At 45.1% G+C, this 15643-nt stretch overlaps 1 protein-coding gene across 6 annotated transcripts in view; it reads left to right on the plus strand.

Moving 5' to 3' along the window:
- The window catches only part of GSTO2 (glutathione S-transferase omega 2), a 31466-nt gene extending 17313 nt beyond the window's left edge, over positions 1-14153 (plus strand). For 3 of the 6 annotated variants that reach the window (XM_009010240.5, XM_035268999.3, XM_078346433.1), the window contains 3 exons: positions 7796-7902; positions 9577-9660; positions 10410-14153. In XM_009010240.5, the coding sequence (XP_009008488.3) occupies positions 7796-7902; positions 9577-9660; positions 10410-10719 (501 nt within the window). In that variant the 3' untranslated portion in view covers positions 10720-14153. Of the gene's footprint in view, positions 1-7795; positions 7926-9576; positions 9868-10409 lie in introns of those variants that run through there. The other 3 variants (XM_002756428.7, XM_035269001.3, XM_017979290.4) reach the window with 2 other exon arrangements.
- The last annotated feature ends 1490 nt before the right edge of the window (positions 14154-15643 follow it).

The raw sequence follows: 15643 nt of genomic DNA on the forward strand, positions 1-15643 counted from the left end.
GAGGCAGAGGCTAGTGGATCACTTGAGGTCAGGAGTTCACGACCAGCCTGGCCAATACAGTGAAACCCCATCTCTACTGAAAATACAAAAATTAGCTGGCCTGGTGGTGCATGCCTGTAATCCCAGCTACTCAGGAGGCTGAGACAGGAGAACTGCTTGAACCTGAGAGGCAGAGGTTGCAGGGAGCTGAGATCACACCACTGCACTCCAGTCTGTGTGACAGAGTAACACTCTTTCTCAAAAAAAAAAAAAAAAAAAGAGCAAGAAAGAAAATGTAGTATATATACACAATGGAATACTATTCAGCCATAAAAAGAATGAGATCCTGTCATTTGCAACATGGATGAACCAGAGGTGATTGTGTTAAGTAAAATAAGCCAGGCACAAAAAGACAAACATTGAATGTTGCCACTTATTTGTGGGACCTAAAAGTCAAAACAATTGAACTCATGAACACAGAGAGTAGAAGGATAGTTACCAGAGGCTAGGAAGGGTAATGTGAGCTGGCAGGGAGGTGGAGATGATTAATGGGTACAAAAAACATAGAAAGAATGAATAAGACCTACTATCTGATAGCACAACCTGGTGACTATCGTCAATAATAACTTAATTGCACATTTAAAAATAACTTAAAGAATGTAATTGGATTGTTTGTAACTCTAAGGATAAATGCTTGAGGGAGTGGATCCCCCATTCTTCATGATGTGCTTATTTCACATTGCATACCTGGACCAAAATATGTACCCCATAAACATATATTCCTACTATGTGCCCACAAAAATAAAAATATTAATAAAAGATTTCTGCCCTGGCATTAAGTACTTTTCTGGGCTTCTGGAAAAGGGCCAGTATTGCTGATGTGTCTTTTTAGGGGCAGCAGAAGGTGGAAGATGGCTTCTGCTTTTTTTGGGGGGGGGGGGCAGAGAGTAGGGGATGGCTTCTGCTTTTTCAGAACTATTTTCATGTGGAAAAACTCTTCCTTCTCCAGCAAGTACAGCAGCCCCCACTGGAAGCCACCACACTCTTTTGGGATTGGGGACCCGGGATGTCTCAGCAATGATGTAGATGGTGGTGAAGGTGAGGTGGCCGCTTCAAGGTTTGAATCTCAATGATCGAGGCTGAACTAAAGAGTTCAAGACTGGAGCTCTCTTGAATGCCTGGTTTGGAGAAGTCTGGGATTCGTTTCTCTTAATGATGTTGTTTCTCTCGCAAAAACTGCAGATTTCTTCTTCCTGTTGAACATTCTTGGGGAGCTGCGACCAATGCGCCTCTCACTAATGGCCACCAGGGGGAGCCCCGCACGCCTCCTCCTCCCCCTTGTGTTCCAGGGCGCACCGCAAAACGCTGACGTTCTCCTTCGTCCTTCTGGGGGCGCCCGAGGGGCCCTCTCAGAAGATGAGGTGCCTTTCCAGCCAGGTGTCTCACGTGCAGGGCCTGGGAACAGTGCACCCCCGTTCTACCAAGCAGTCTCTTCCTCTTCATTTGCATTGCTTGCCCTCTACCCCTCATCACATCCGTAGTCTTATTTTTCGGTGAATTGGAGAACAGAAAATTTTAAAATAGATTTTTTTTTTTTTTTTGAGGCGGAGCCTTGCTCTGTCGCCCAGGCTGGAGTGCAGTGGTGTGATCTCGGCTCACTGCAACCTCTGCCTCCTGGGTTCAAGCAATTCTCCTGCCTCAGCCTCCTGAGTAGCTGGCATTACAGGTATGCGCCACAATGCCCAGCTAATTTTTTTTTGTGTGTGTTTTTAATAGAGACTTAGTTTCACCATATTGGCCAGGGTGGTCTCGAACTCTTGACTTTGTGATCCGCCCGCCTCGGGCTCCCAAAATGCTGGGATTACAGGCGTGAGCCACTGCGCCTAGTCCATTAAAATAGATTTTTCTAATATTCTAGAAGGTCAAACACCTTGCTGCAAAATATCTATTATATTAAAGGGGAAGTAATTTTACATGTCTGGAAGGTACCATTTTGCATTAGAAAGGAGCTCTTTTACTGAAGGTACTAAAGACTCCAGCAAACCTCTTAAGCCTGAATTGAAAATGTGTCAGTGTTGGCTGGGCGCGGTGGCTCACGCCTATAATCCCAGCACTTTGGGAGGCCGAGGCAGATGGATCACGAGGTCAAGAGATCGAGACCATCCTGGTCAACGAGGTGAAACCCCCATCTCTACTAAAAATACAAAAATTAGCTGGGCATGGTGGCGCGTGCCTGTAATCCCAGCTACTCGGGAGAGTGAGGCAGGAGAATTGCTTGAACCCAGGAGGCGGAGGTTGCGGTGAGCTGAGATCATGCCATTGCACTCCAGCCTGGGTAACAACAGCGAAACTCCATCTCAAAAAAAAAAAAAAAAAGAAAGAAAAAGAAAATGTGTCAGTGTTTTCAGAAAATCTGAGGGCTAGAAGCTAGAGGCTCAGTTCCCTCCTCTGCCATTTGTAGAAGCCTTATAGGGGATATCTGGGGCCTTTGAAGAAAAGCACTTTCTAGGTAGGCTGTTTTGCTTTGCTTGCTCATACAAATAAATGACTGGTTCTGAAAGTGAGGGATGCCATTGAGAGGGAAGCTATTCAAGATTAAGAATGGCCAATATATATATATATATATTTTTTTTTTTCCGTTTTTTGAGGTAGGGTCTTGCTGTGTTTGTTGCCCAGGCTGGACTGCAGTGATGCGATCGTAGTTCACTGCAGCCTCAAACTCCTGGGTACCACTACACCTGGCTAATTTTTTTTATTTTTTGTAAAATAAAAGAATAAACAACGAGGTCTCACTATGTGCCCCTGGCTGGTCTCGAACTCCTGGCCTGAAGAGATCCTTCCACTTTGACCTCCCAAAGCGCTGGGATTACAGTCGTTAGCCACAGTGCCAGACCACCAAACCAATTTTTTTTTTTTTTTTTTTGTGAAAGGGTCTTGCTCTGTCACCCAGGCTGGAGTACAGTGGCGGGATCACTGTTCACCCTCAACCTCCCAGGCTCAGGTGGTCCTCCCACCTCAACCTCCCAAGTAGCTGGGATGGCAGGCTCACACCACAATGCCCAGTTAGTGTTTTTGTAGAGACGGGGTTTTGCTATGTTGCCCAGGCTGGTCTCGAACTCCTGGGCTCAAGCAATCTGTCCATCTCAGCCTCCTAAAGTGCTGGGATCACAGGCATGAGTCACCGTGCCTGGCTGTATGTATGTAATTTATAATCAGGTGGGAGAACATAGAATTCTTTAAAATGACGGATTTGATGTTAACATAACTACTGCTAAGTGGATCTAGATCTATCACCCACTTCTTACTCCGTTCCTGATGATGAAACACTTAAGAAAGACAAGACATTTGAAGTTAAGACTGTCAGTTTATTTTGCCTCTGCCTCTATCCTACAATTTCTTCAGAGGAGTAGATGGCTGTAAATGCAAGGGACTTGTTTTAAATTGAGTACAAGAAATAACTATTTTAGTAAAGTTGCCTGAAGACCTGCTCATCAGTGGAATAAAACAGGAAGTAAGAACTCCGATAAGCTCTTTCAGCATGAGTGTGTTGGAATGTCTCATCCGTCTATCAGTTGCTTTGGCTTGAGCTTCTGATTCAGAGAGCAAGAAAGAGTAAGACTAAGGAGGGGATTCTCACAGAGAAGCTCAGAGCTGAGCCAATCCTTGGCCGTAGTGAAGGAGGAGCTTTCAGAGTTTACTGGTTCCAAGCTTTTTGCTGTTACTTAAATTTAAAGCTGGAACAGAGAGTCAAAAACCAGGAAAGAGACCCGGTGTGGTGGCTCATACCTGTAATCCAAGCACTTTGGAGGCCAAGGCGGGGGGCAGATCACCTGAGGTCGGGAGTTCAAGACCAACCTAACCAACATGGTGAAACCCCGTCTTAAAAAAAAAAAAAAAAGAAACAGGAAAGAAAACAGTATCAAGATAACAGGTCATGGTATTTTTCCTCATTCTTACAGAAAAGAATTCACAAGAGACTTGAGGAAGCTTTTTAATTTTTATTTTATTTTGTTTATTTATTTTGAGATGGAGTCTCACCTTATTGCCCAGGCTGGTCTCAAACTCCTGGGGTCAAGTGATCTGCCCACCTCAGCCTCCCAAATTGCTTTGATTACAGGCAGAAGCCACCATATCTGGCCAATTTTTTTGTTTTTGTTTTTGTTTTTTGAGACAGGGTCTTGTTTTGGAGTGTAGTGGCATGTTCACAGCTTACTGCAGCCTCGACCTCTCAGCCTCAAGTGGTCCTCCCACCTCAGCCTCCTTAGTAGCTAGGACTGTAGACACCCACCACTACATCTGGCTAATTTTTGTGCTGTTTGTAGAGACGAGGTTTTACCATGCTTCTCAGGCTGGTTTTAAATATGAGGAAGTTTTAAATTAGGCTTTAAAAATATATATTTGAAATTGAATGACATAAGTGTTGACACTAGTCTGGGAATTAGGAAAATATGATTTGTGTGTTAGCCCTGGTGTGAACCAGAGAGCCCTGTAACCTCCCTGGGACTGAGTTTCCTCATCTGTATAGCAAGCTTCCCTGTGCTTCCCCTTGGAGACAAGAATCACAGCCCCAGTATGTTTTCCTCTCCCCTTCGGCTGCCAGGAAACCCAAGAGTCAAATTCAAGGCTTTATTAAGGGAACTCTGCAGGACCCAGGACTTGATATCTTGATATCTTGATACTGTTTTCCTTCCTGGTTTTTGACTTTCTGTTCCAGCTTTCATTTTTGCTGATTATAGTATTTTACTATTTTTCATATTTAGTATGTAGTGCACATTTTTAGACCACACTTCTAATCCTTTGTGTAATGAGCATGGTAGAAATAAATGGTGAAATGAGGAGGTCATACTTAGATGAGTTTCAGGGGCCCTTTCAGTCCTGATTTTGTAGGATTCTTAAGGGGAAAGGTAATTTTATGTCTAGAAGGTTCCAAGTTTGCGCAGAAGGGAGCTCTCCTATCGAGACTCCTGAAGACTTCAGCAAACCTCCAGGGAGGCCTGTCCAGGATGTTCTCCTATGTCTCTAAAGGAGTGAGTACTTTGTGCTAGTTTAGGGAAAGATAGCTTTTCTGTTGGGATTTTAGACTTGCCCTACTTGAAATTGGTACAGAAATACCTGTCTGGGATGGGGCTCGATAATCTGCCGCTGTGTTAAGAAATGCAAATAGTTTTAATATGGGTGGTTTCAAGACACACTTGGAAAATGTGAGGGAAATGTGTATTTGCATTCGCTGGGGAGGGGAGGGGACTGGGGGAAGGATAGCTAATCCATTTATTCCTAATGCTAATCTCAACTTTGTATTGTGCCAAGTAACTTGATAAGGGTTGGGTTATTTTATGAGTGTTAATATACAAATTCATGGTATCCATCAGATCTTGTATATTTAGAGGCATACTCCTACTTTGAGTAATTAGAAAGCTTTAGAGATATACACTAAATAAACATCAGTTACTAAGCAGTTATGCATTTTAAAAATTCCCTTCTCATTTCACCAAAGGATCCATCAAGGCTTCCATTAAATGTCAACTTATGATTTGTTTTGACAAAGACTTTTCCAAGAACACCTCTGTTCTGTAAAGCAGAAGAGTCATACAGATGTTCTAGAGTTGCTTGGTGTAGATTTGGTTCTGATTTGTGCCACGAAGTCCAATAACAAGCTGGAGGCACACATTCCAAAGCCAGTGATAAGAGTTTGAATAATGATCATCTGTTCCTGAACATAAAGTCTGGAGCCTTCTGGAATCCATAAAAATTAGATGAGTTGTTCCTTTCCCCTCTACCCAAATTTTATTTATACCTGGCTATAAATAGCTTCTGTTTTGAGTTTTCACTGGTCAGACTCTGCTGTTTTAGTGCCCTCCTGCTAGCTTCCTTGAACAAGGTGATGCCACCCAACATTTTTTTTTTCAGACTTCCAGAACAATGATCAGGGGGACTCTTCTATGCCACACTGGGAGGTCTGAAGATGTAGGCTTTAGGGCAGCCCCTCTGAGAAGGGGTGGCAGGTTGAGGAGCCTATTGATCCTTTCCATCAGGGATGGCTTTGCTTTCTGTGGGTGTCATCTTCAGGGGCTTGTGCTTCCACTCATCACAGGAGCTCACATTTACTGAGTGGGGCCAGAGTGTTTACACACAGTGATGTTACGCCTCACCATAACCTCCGTGGTGGGCACTAACATTACCACCATTTTGCAGATGAGAACATGGAGGCTTGAAAAAGAGGTAAGTTGCCCTGGGTTCCATGCTGAATCAGAGGTCAAGCTCAGCACACAGCACAGGACCAGGTCTGCTGGCTCCCGAGCTCACCTCTGTACCTACAAGTCTGGCCACCCCACAGCAGAGCCAACAAGCTGGCCTGGCTTGTGAAGAATCAAGCCTGAGTGTCCCCGGGCTGTCAGTGTCATCCCTGCCTGGGACCCCAATTCACAGCTTGATTCTGGTCCTCTTGCCTTCTGTCCCTCACCAGAACCTTGATATTTCCAGATGAAAACACCAGCATAGCTTATTTCCACAACTCACCTGGGCCCAGCAATCAAGATCTATAGCTATAGGGCAGTATTGAGTTGATTATGAGTTATGTAGGTCCAAATGAGTAACTTAATTGGTTTAACCGGGTAATTCATGCCATACTTTTCTCTTTGGAAAGACCTGGACCAACAATAACCTCTGCTAAACACTTTTGCTTTTTTAAATTTGCAGGTACTTTTCTGGGGCTGTCTGGCTACCTGTCTGTTGAGAGTTTGTTTTCCTTACAGTCCATCTATCTGGGTTGATTTGTCTCATTTGGGAATGAGAAGTTTTATTTTAGTGCATTAAGTAATAGTGTTGAGTGGCCAACAAGTGTGAAGTTTGAAAAGCTCAAATGAAAAAAGAGAGTGTGGTAGAAACACAGGGTTGGAGGCCGGGTACAGTGGCTCACACCTGTAATCCCAGCTCTTTGGGAGGCCAAGACAGGAGGATCCCTTGAGCTCAGGAGTTTGAGACCTCTGGGCAACATGGCAAGATCCCATCTCTACAGAAAAATATAAAAATCATCCAGGTATGGTGGCCTGCACTTGTAATCCCAGATACTTGGGAGGCTGAGGTGGGAGGATTGTTTGAGCCCAGGGGGTTGAGGCTGCAGTGGGCTGTGGGCTGTTTGATCCATTGCACTGCAGCCTGGGTGACAGAGCAAGACTCTATCTCAAAAACAAACAAACAAACAAAACAGCGGAAGAAGAACACAAGGTTGGAATTTGAGGGGCCTATTAAATAGGATGCTCTTTCCTGCCTTAGTTTTGAATTGAGAAGATAAAATAATAAGGCTTGGAAATTACAGCATCCCCTTTCATATTGTTAAAGCAGATCTTGGAGAATGGAAGGCTCTAAGTGGGGTTCCTGGTGCTGCCCTTCAACATCAGGCTGAGGCTCCCCTTGTCCTCAAGTAATGGGCACTGCTGGCCTGAGGTGGAGCCTCCTCTGTCCAGGGCTCTCAGTTCGTCCTTGGAAGGCTTAGGACACGGAGGAGCTGCTCCAGGCTAAGAGGGAGGGGCGGGGCTACTCTGCGGGGGCTTTTTTTCCAGTTTCTCCAATCAGATGAGCCACACTGTCACTCTAGTGTTGAAAGGAGGGAAGGGACAGAGGTGACCAGGAGTGTGACCCTCAAAGAGGCAGAGGAAATCTCGGAGAAAGGGAGGAAGCATTCTCCTAACCAGAGGGAGAAGGATAGAGGCCTCAGTTTTTCCTTCTCTGAGAATTAGTTTGAGATTTGCATTTAGTGTCTATAAACATGTCAGCAGATATATAAACTTATTTGCTTTTGTTCTGTTTTCATTTTTAGATTCTTGAGTATCAGAACACCACCTTCTTTGGTGGAGCCTGTATATCCATGATTGATTACCTCCTTTGGCCCTGGTTTGAGCGGCTGGATGTGTATGGGATAGCGGAGTAAGACATTTGAACTGGTGGTGGTAAATTCCCAGAGTCACACTGAGTAACAATGGTTAAGATGGTCTGCGTGCCCCCGATAGACATGTTTCAGAGTGTCTGTGAAGTGAATCAGGTTTCTAAACTGCAGCGTGTGCTTCCTTGTTAAAAACACATATGCTTTTCCACTGTTAAATTCAGACTTTACCTGCATTTCTGCAGATAAGACCCCCTAGTCCAGGAGCCTCCCACAGACTTCAGAGCCTGCTCTCCTCACCAGCGCGCCCACACAGCTGGTGTGAGAGCAGGTGGAGAGTCATTGTCACGGTGCCCAACACCTCCACCTGGTCCTGCTGGATCTCCAATGGACACCATATACCTTAGTCGTGTCTCATTGCCCAGAGGAATCTTCCCCCAGATAGAAATAACCTTCTAAAAAAGATGTGTATAGTAATATATGCTTGGTGTTGGAACAAACACAAAGGCAGGGAAGTGCAGGGATGTTACGGCAGGGAAGTGCAGGGATGTTAAGGCAGGGAAGTGCAGGGATGTTAAGGTAGGGAAGTGCAGGGATGTTAAGGCAGGGAAGTGCAGGGATGTTAAGGTAGGGAAGTGCAGGGATGTTAAGGTAGGGAAGTGCAGGGATGTTAAGGTAGGGAAGTGCAGGGATGTTAAGGTAGGGAAGTGCAGGGATGTTAAGGCAGGGAAGTGCAGGGATGTTAAGGTAGGGAAGTGCAGGGATGTTAAGGCAGGGAAGTGCAGGGATGTTAAAGCAGAAGAAATAGCTGTGTAGGGTCCTGGGCAGAACAGTGCTCTGTTACCTCAAAGCTCAGAGAAGTTGGATGTGTGTGGACGCCCACCCTGATCCAAGCCACCCTCATGGTGGGTGCTGGACATTTCTGGTACTTAGAAATCTGGCCCTGCTGAAGCAGAACTGTGTCTGCACCTTCATAACTGGAGCCCACCCAGGCACTGTCTCCTGCACTTCCGACTTCAGCTCTCTTTGAAGGAGATCAGATATGACATATTTTAAACTCAATCTCAAACATAAAATTTACAAAAGGCTGTATCCTCTGAAGACAGAGCATGGAACCACGGGTTAGGAAGCCTTCTAGTCCTGGATTTGCCACACCCTACTCATATTATCTTCAGTTCGTCGCTTTATAAACCTCAGACCTAAATGTCCTGGTCGATCTTTGAAAGGGCCCTGTCAGCTCCATGATTTCAAGTTTCATCATTGTTTTATTCATTTAAAAAATGTTTCGGAAATTATTTGTCTTTATTTTTTTTCTATCTCCTAAAGTAAACTCTGAGAATGACCCAAGAATGTTTGTTTTAGAAGGTTGTCTTTTTGTTGGTAAACAGTGAAGCACATGTAAGTTTCTCAAGCTTTAAAAATATGTATATTAAAAAACAACAAAACCCCAGAAAACCCAATGAAGCACAGACACGTTATTTTCCCAGAGCCATCAGTCCAATGTATTTCACTGTATTATTAGAAGCAACAACTTCTAACACATTCAGCTATTCAAAAAATAAGATTTTCCTCCAGGAAGTTATCATTCTCATTTGATAATAAGATAATTCCCAAAAATAAACCCGTTTTTCATATCTCACAAATCTAAAAAGCAACATGCATCCCCTTTCCTGATGCCTCCCCCAGCGCTGTGCTGACATTTCTTTCCTGTCTTGCAGCTGCCTGAGCCACATGCCAGCCCTGCGGCTCTGGATATCAGCCATGAAGCAGGACCCCACAGTCTGTGCCCTTCTCACGGATAAGTGCGTTTTCCAGGGTTTCTTGAATCTCTATTTTCAGGACAACCCTGATGCCTTTGACTTTGGGCTGGACTGAGCCCCACAGTCCACCCCTTCACCGTCCAGAGTTCCCCAGCTTGTTGGAAGTCTACATCACAGATTATCTTGGGAATCAATTTGTCTCTCTTCCTTTTCTTTGAAGTTCCCAATAAAATGAAAACAGGAAATGTATTCTTTCAATAATAATGTATATCTGACTCTTCTAGCCCGTAGCTGCTGCTGCTGCTGCTTTTTTTTTTTTTTTTTTGAGACAAGGTCTTGCTTTGTTACCTAGGCTGGAGTGCAGTGGGACAGTCATGGCTCACTGCAGCCTTGAACTCCTGAGTTCAATTGATTCTCCCACCTCAGCCTCCTGAGAAGCTAAGATTACAGGCATGCATCACCATGCCGAGTTAATTTTTTTTTTTTTTTTAGTTGTTGAGACAGGGTGTCACTATGTTGCTCAGGCTGGTCTCCAACTCCTGGCTGCAAGCCATCCACCGAACTTGGTCTCCCAAAGTGTTGAGATCACAGGTGTGAGCCATGTGGTCTGCTTAGCCTGTAGCTTCTAACTATTTTCTAGAAAGTACCTGGAGCTAATGTCAGAGCACATTTTGGGAGCCTGTGTACCTCCTGACTCCTTGGCCTTCATCCCAGTTTGATCTCTAGATTATTGGTGCAGAAGCTGGTGCTGAGGTTCAGGGTCAACCTATGATTGATGCTTTTCTCTACAGATTGACACCCTTCAAAAACCTCCCTGGTAAAAGCTTAAGAAGAGGGAGAAGGAAGAAGAAAACACTCCAAGCCCAAATACCTTCCATTTGGCAAATGAATGCTGCTGTCCACGTGGGTGAGAATGAGTATAATTCTCCAAACTTTGGCCATGGGCCTGGAGACACCAAAGTTCTTGTGACTGGAAAGAATTCCAAAGCAGGAAATGAAACAGCGATTTATCACCCAGGACTAACTACGTCAGAATTTCACTGGTGCTGTCAGGGCTCAGGATGTCTCACAAAGTGTTCTATGGCCAGCATCCTGCCTTAAAAAAATACACACGCCCCAAACCCAGCCACAAGCAAAGGTCATTCCATTGGATTTGCGTCACACTCTCTTCCAATTCAACAAATGCTTCTGGTTACCTGTTGTGTACTAAGCCCAGGGGCACAGTGGGGATAAAGTTGAAAAAGACACTGGCTCTGTCCCTGGGAGACCCCTTTCTCCACTTATCTTGGTTGAGGTTTTAAACCCAGTGCTTTGGAGCTGCTTATCTGGTGTGGGGATGCTTGTCTCCGATGTGGCCCCTCTGTCACCTTGGCTGAAGACAGCAAAGAGCTGAGGATGGCTGGTGCTGACAGGTGCCTTGGGCTGGGAGCATCTACTCCTGCACTATGGAAGGGGGACCGAGTTTGTCCAATGCCTTTTCATCTCAGCGTCTGAGGATCAGCCTGTGATCATTTCAGCTTTGCTCATGCTGGATCCTTTCCCATCCTTCTAGCTGTGCTGAGACACCAGGCAGCAACAGGAGCGATGTTTTGCCTTGTCTGTGCCCCCTAAGGAGCTGTCTGCTGCCTTTGCCTCTGAGACAGCCCACACCAGCCCTCTCTCCCCACATCTCAGCCTGGCCCTGCCATCTGCTGGCTCTGGGTGTATTTTGACCCATGTAAATAGTTACCAGGTGTTACTCTGTGCCAGCTAGGCAGAAGCAAGCCTGCTTGGTGAGATGGCTAGACCTTCCAGAAGAGACACCGCATGACGGGGGCAGTCTGCCGTACCATCTGCTCCGGATGTGGAGCCTTGTTGCCATGGCACCCGAGTTAATGCTGAGTGAGGTCTGTGAATCACTGTTTCCTTGGGATCTTTGCTCAAGAAGAGAGGAATCTTCTCCTGTGGCCTCTCATAGGACTTAGGGGATTGATCAGCCTTTGCTGGTACAAATCCTGCGCACTAATGAGTGCTTGACATAAGACCAAAGTTACTACTGATGCAACAGGAAATGGCATGTCTGGCTCACTAAAATGAAGATGTTCTCTTTTGGGGCTCCACACACTAATTTAGAAAGTTTGAAGAACCAGGAGTTACAGAACAGAGAACAGCACTCATGGGGGAAGTTTGCAGCCTGGCGGCCTATAGCCCAGTTTGGGATTTGAGTGCCTCTTGGCCAGGCATGCTCCCTGCAGTTTACCAGGGTCTTGGTCACCTGCACGTCCTTACACTTCCTCCATCTCACTTCTTTGTCAATCGTCTGACCCACAGAGAAAACTGAGTTTTGAAAGATTAATTCCAAAATTAATCTTTGAATAAAACTAGAAGGATATGGCCTGGAGAAAAGAGGGAAGGAGGTAATTAAATAACACTCCATGAAGAACTTTTAAAATATGCTTCTTAAATAAGTAATACATACGGAAAGATAATACATATGGGCTAAAAATGCAATAATAGAATAGAAAATATTCCATTTTCTTATGTCCCAGAGATAACCACGTTTAGTAATTGGTGTCTGCCTCTTTTTTCTTTTCTTTTAAATAATAGAGATGGGGTCTTGCTATGTTGACCAGGCTGGTCTCAAACTCCTGGCTTCAAGTGATCCTCCCATCTCAGTTTCCCAAAGTGCTGGGATTATAGGTGTGAGCCACCATATCTGCCAGGTGTCTAACTTATAAAAAGCACTAAACTTAAGGATTTAAAGGTGAGGACCTATATTAGGCCAGTCTCATGCTGCTCTAAAGAAGTGCCTGAGACTGGGTAATTTATAAAGGAAAGAGGTTTAATTGCCTTACAGTTCCACATGGCTGGGGAGGCCTCAGGAAACTTGAAATCTTGGTGGAAGGGGAAGCAAACATGTCCTTCTGCACAGGCAGGAGAGAGAAGTGCAGAGCTAAGGAGGAAAAAACCCCTTATAAAACCATTAGATCTCATGAGCTCTCATTCACTATCATGAGAACAGCATGGGGAAACTACCCCCACAATCTAATCACCTCCCTTGAGGTCCCTCCCCCAACATGTGGAGATTATAATTCAGATTAAAATTCAAAATGCGATTTTGGGTGGTGCACAGCCAAACCATATCAGAGCCACTTTCTATTTTTTGCAGATTGGAGAAAGGAAAAAATTAGTTTAAACCACAGCATTTAAAAGAACTCATTATCATAGATGATGTTAACATCAGAATGAAGGTTGTGTGACGTTCCACTCCTTGGAGGTTCTGAGCTACAGCCTAGCCTGGACTGAGTCCAGGTACAATTTAACATGGCTAGGGGGAGGAGGGAGCATGGTGGGGTGGGGCTTGTGTGGCTGGGACAGCTGGCTGTGGTCGTGGTGCTGGTGCTGGTGACAAAATGGTTCTTGAAATTTATTTTAAATCTAAAATTCTCTGATATAGTTTGGATCTGTGACCCCCACCAGATTTTGTGTTGAAATGTAATCCCCAATGCTTGTGGGAGGTGGTTGGATTAGGAGGGTAGATTTCTCATGAATGGTTTAGCATCATTCTCTTGGTGCTGTCCTTGTGATAGTGAGTGAGTTCTCATGAGATCTGGTTGTTTAAAAGTGTGCAGCATCTCCCTGACCCCTCTTGCTCCAGCTCCCACCGTGGGAGATGCCTCACTCTCCTTTTGCCTTTCTCCATGATTGGAAGCTTCCTGAGGGCTCTCAGGTTTACAAAAGCTGCATGTTCTCACTTATAAGTGGGATAAGCTACTATAATTCATACAGCCTATAGAACCATCAGCCAATTAAACCTCTTTTAAAAAAAACTTTCATTTTAAATTCAGGGGTACATGTGCAGGATGTGTAGGTTCATTACATATGTAAACCTGTCATGGGGGTGTGTTGTACAGATTGTTTCATCACCCAGATATTTAGTCTAGTATCCAGTAGTTATTTTTCCTGATCCTCTCCCTCCTCCCATCCTCTACCTGTACCCTCCAATAGGCCTCAGGGTGTGTTGTCCTCCTCTACATGTCCATGTGTTATCGTTTGGCTCCCACCTATAAGTGAGAACATGCAGCTTTTGTAAACCTCTTTTCTTTAGCAAATACCTAGTCTCAGGTGTTTCTTTTTAGCAGCATGTGAACAGACTAGTACAGAAAATTGGTTCTGAGAAGCGGGGCATTGCTATAAAGATGCCTGAAAATGTGAAAGTGACTTCGGAACTGGGTAATGGGCAGAGGTTGGAAGAGCGTAGAGGGCTCCAAAGAAGACAGGAAGATGAGGGAAAGTTCAGAACTTCCTAGAGACTGGTTGAATAGTTATGACCAAAATGCCAGTAGTGATATGGACAGTGAAGGCCAGGCTGAGGAGGTGATGGAAATGAGGGACTGTGTGCGGGTTTAATCTCAACCTGTGGTCCCTTGAAAGCTGTGATTTTATCCCTCCCCTTCCTCCCTCACACCCAAGGCCAAGTTTAATGCTGTGCATTCTGAAATCTTGCAATGTTGTTGATGCAAAATAAATATTCTTTCCCATGTTTCTGAAGCATACTCAATCTCACTACTCTACTCTCTGTTAAAGAAAAAAATTATTCACTGACACTTGTCTAAAGCATGTGAAGGAAGACTTATTCATAACCACCGTGATAGGTTTAGGGACTGTTGCAATGAGACTTTTGCAGTTGGGGAGGGAGATTGTGCTCAACTCTGAATACAAGATGAACCAGTGGGTATTTAGAGCCAAGGAGTAGAGTGGAGGTCAGTGGACTGAAAATCACTCAGAGGAAATGTTAGGGATCCTCTAGCTGACCTGTTAGGTCAGAATCCTCCTGGCTAAACTGACCTAACAGGATTCTTGCTGAAGACCGGCCAGGATCCAGGATGATGAGACATCACCTGTGGGATGGTGGAGGACAAGGAACTTGATCAGATAGCAAGAATGATCTGATATTGACATGGGGGAGTTCTTTGCTAAAACAATTTTACAAGGACATACACAGATGAACCTAGGAGGAGGTTCGGGAGCCTGACTAAAGTTTGGTCAGCAGAGAATCTTTGTCTCCTCTTCGAGCAGGTTATCTCTTTCTGAGGGTTAAAATTGGGGCCATTTGAAATGCCTGCAGGCCTGCCCAGTTACGAAGCAGCTTGGATGCTGAAAGGACACTAAAACACCCTGGTACCTTGCTGCACATGGACAGGACACACATGTGCTCCAGGGACAAGAACTGTGCAATACTCTGCCCTGCCATTTCCTCCCAAGGATCCCCCATGCCCACAAATCCCCTTGTAGACAGCAAGGTCCTTGGGCCTCCTTTGCCATTAGCAGACAGCCCCCTCCAGAGGGCGCAGTCGAGCAGCAACAGTCAGCTCCCTGCCACAGGAGCCAATATGAAAAGCCATTTCCAGTCCTGTACTGGGGTTGAGATATATAAAGCAATGAAGGTAGTGGTCGCTTAGTGATGATGCTGCCCCCAGGGAACGCTGAGTAGGGGTAGTCTCTGTCCCAGCATCACAGGACTGTGGCTGGAGAGTGGAAGGATGACTGTTAGCAGGAACAGCTGTTGCTAGATCTGGGCATACTATTCAGGTTATGCTCACAGGTGCTCTCAAAGTGTGTGTGTGTGCCCACGTGCCCACGTGCACGTGCAGCACACACATGCATGTGTTACATGTTTCTGTGCCTTTCTGCCATAAGAGGAGGGTATCAGGATGAAAAATAAGGAGCTGTATAAAAAACAAGGGCAGGAAGTATTTTAAGTATTTCACTATAAAATAAATGGTTATGGCCATTTATTTGCTAAACAGAAAGATCCTCTTTGGGGACTTTATCTGAGACACTGTTCCAGGTAATCTGATAGCAGCAGGGAGGTGGAGAGGTGGGGGACACACAGACATCCCAGGTACAGTGGCAGTAGGAGCAGCTTATCCTGAAAGCCAGTTAGCTGAGAAAACTCTGCAGGAAGCCCTAACTGGAAACTCGGGCTTTAGCCTTGGGTTGTAGAGGAGGGAATGTGGGGTAGATTCAGAATTGTAAACCTTTC

This window comes from Callithrix jacchus, chromosome 12, assembly GCF_049354715.1.
Source record: "Callithrix jacchus isolate 240 chromosome 12, calJac240_pri, whole genome shotgun sequence".
Lineage (NCBI taxonomy): Eukaryota > Metazoa > Chordata > Mammalia > Primates > Cebidae > Callithrix > Callithrix jacchus.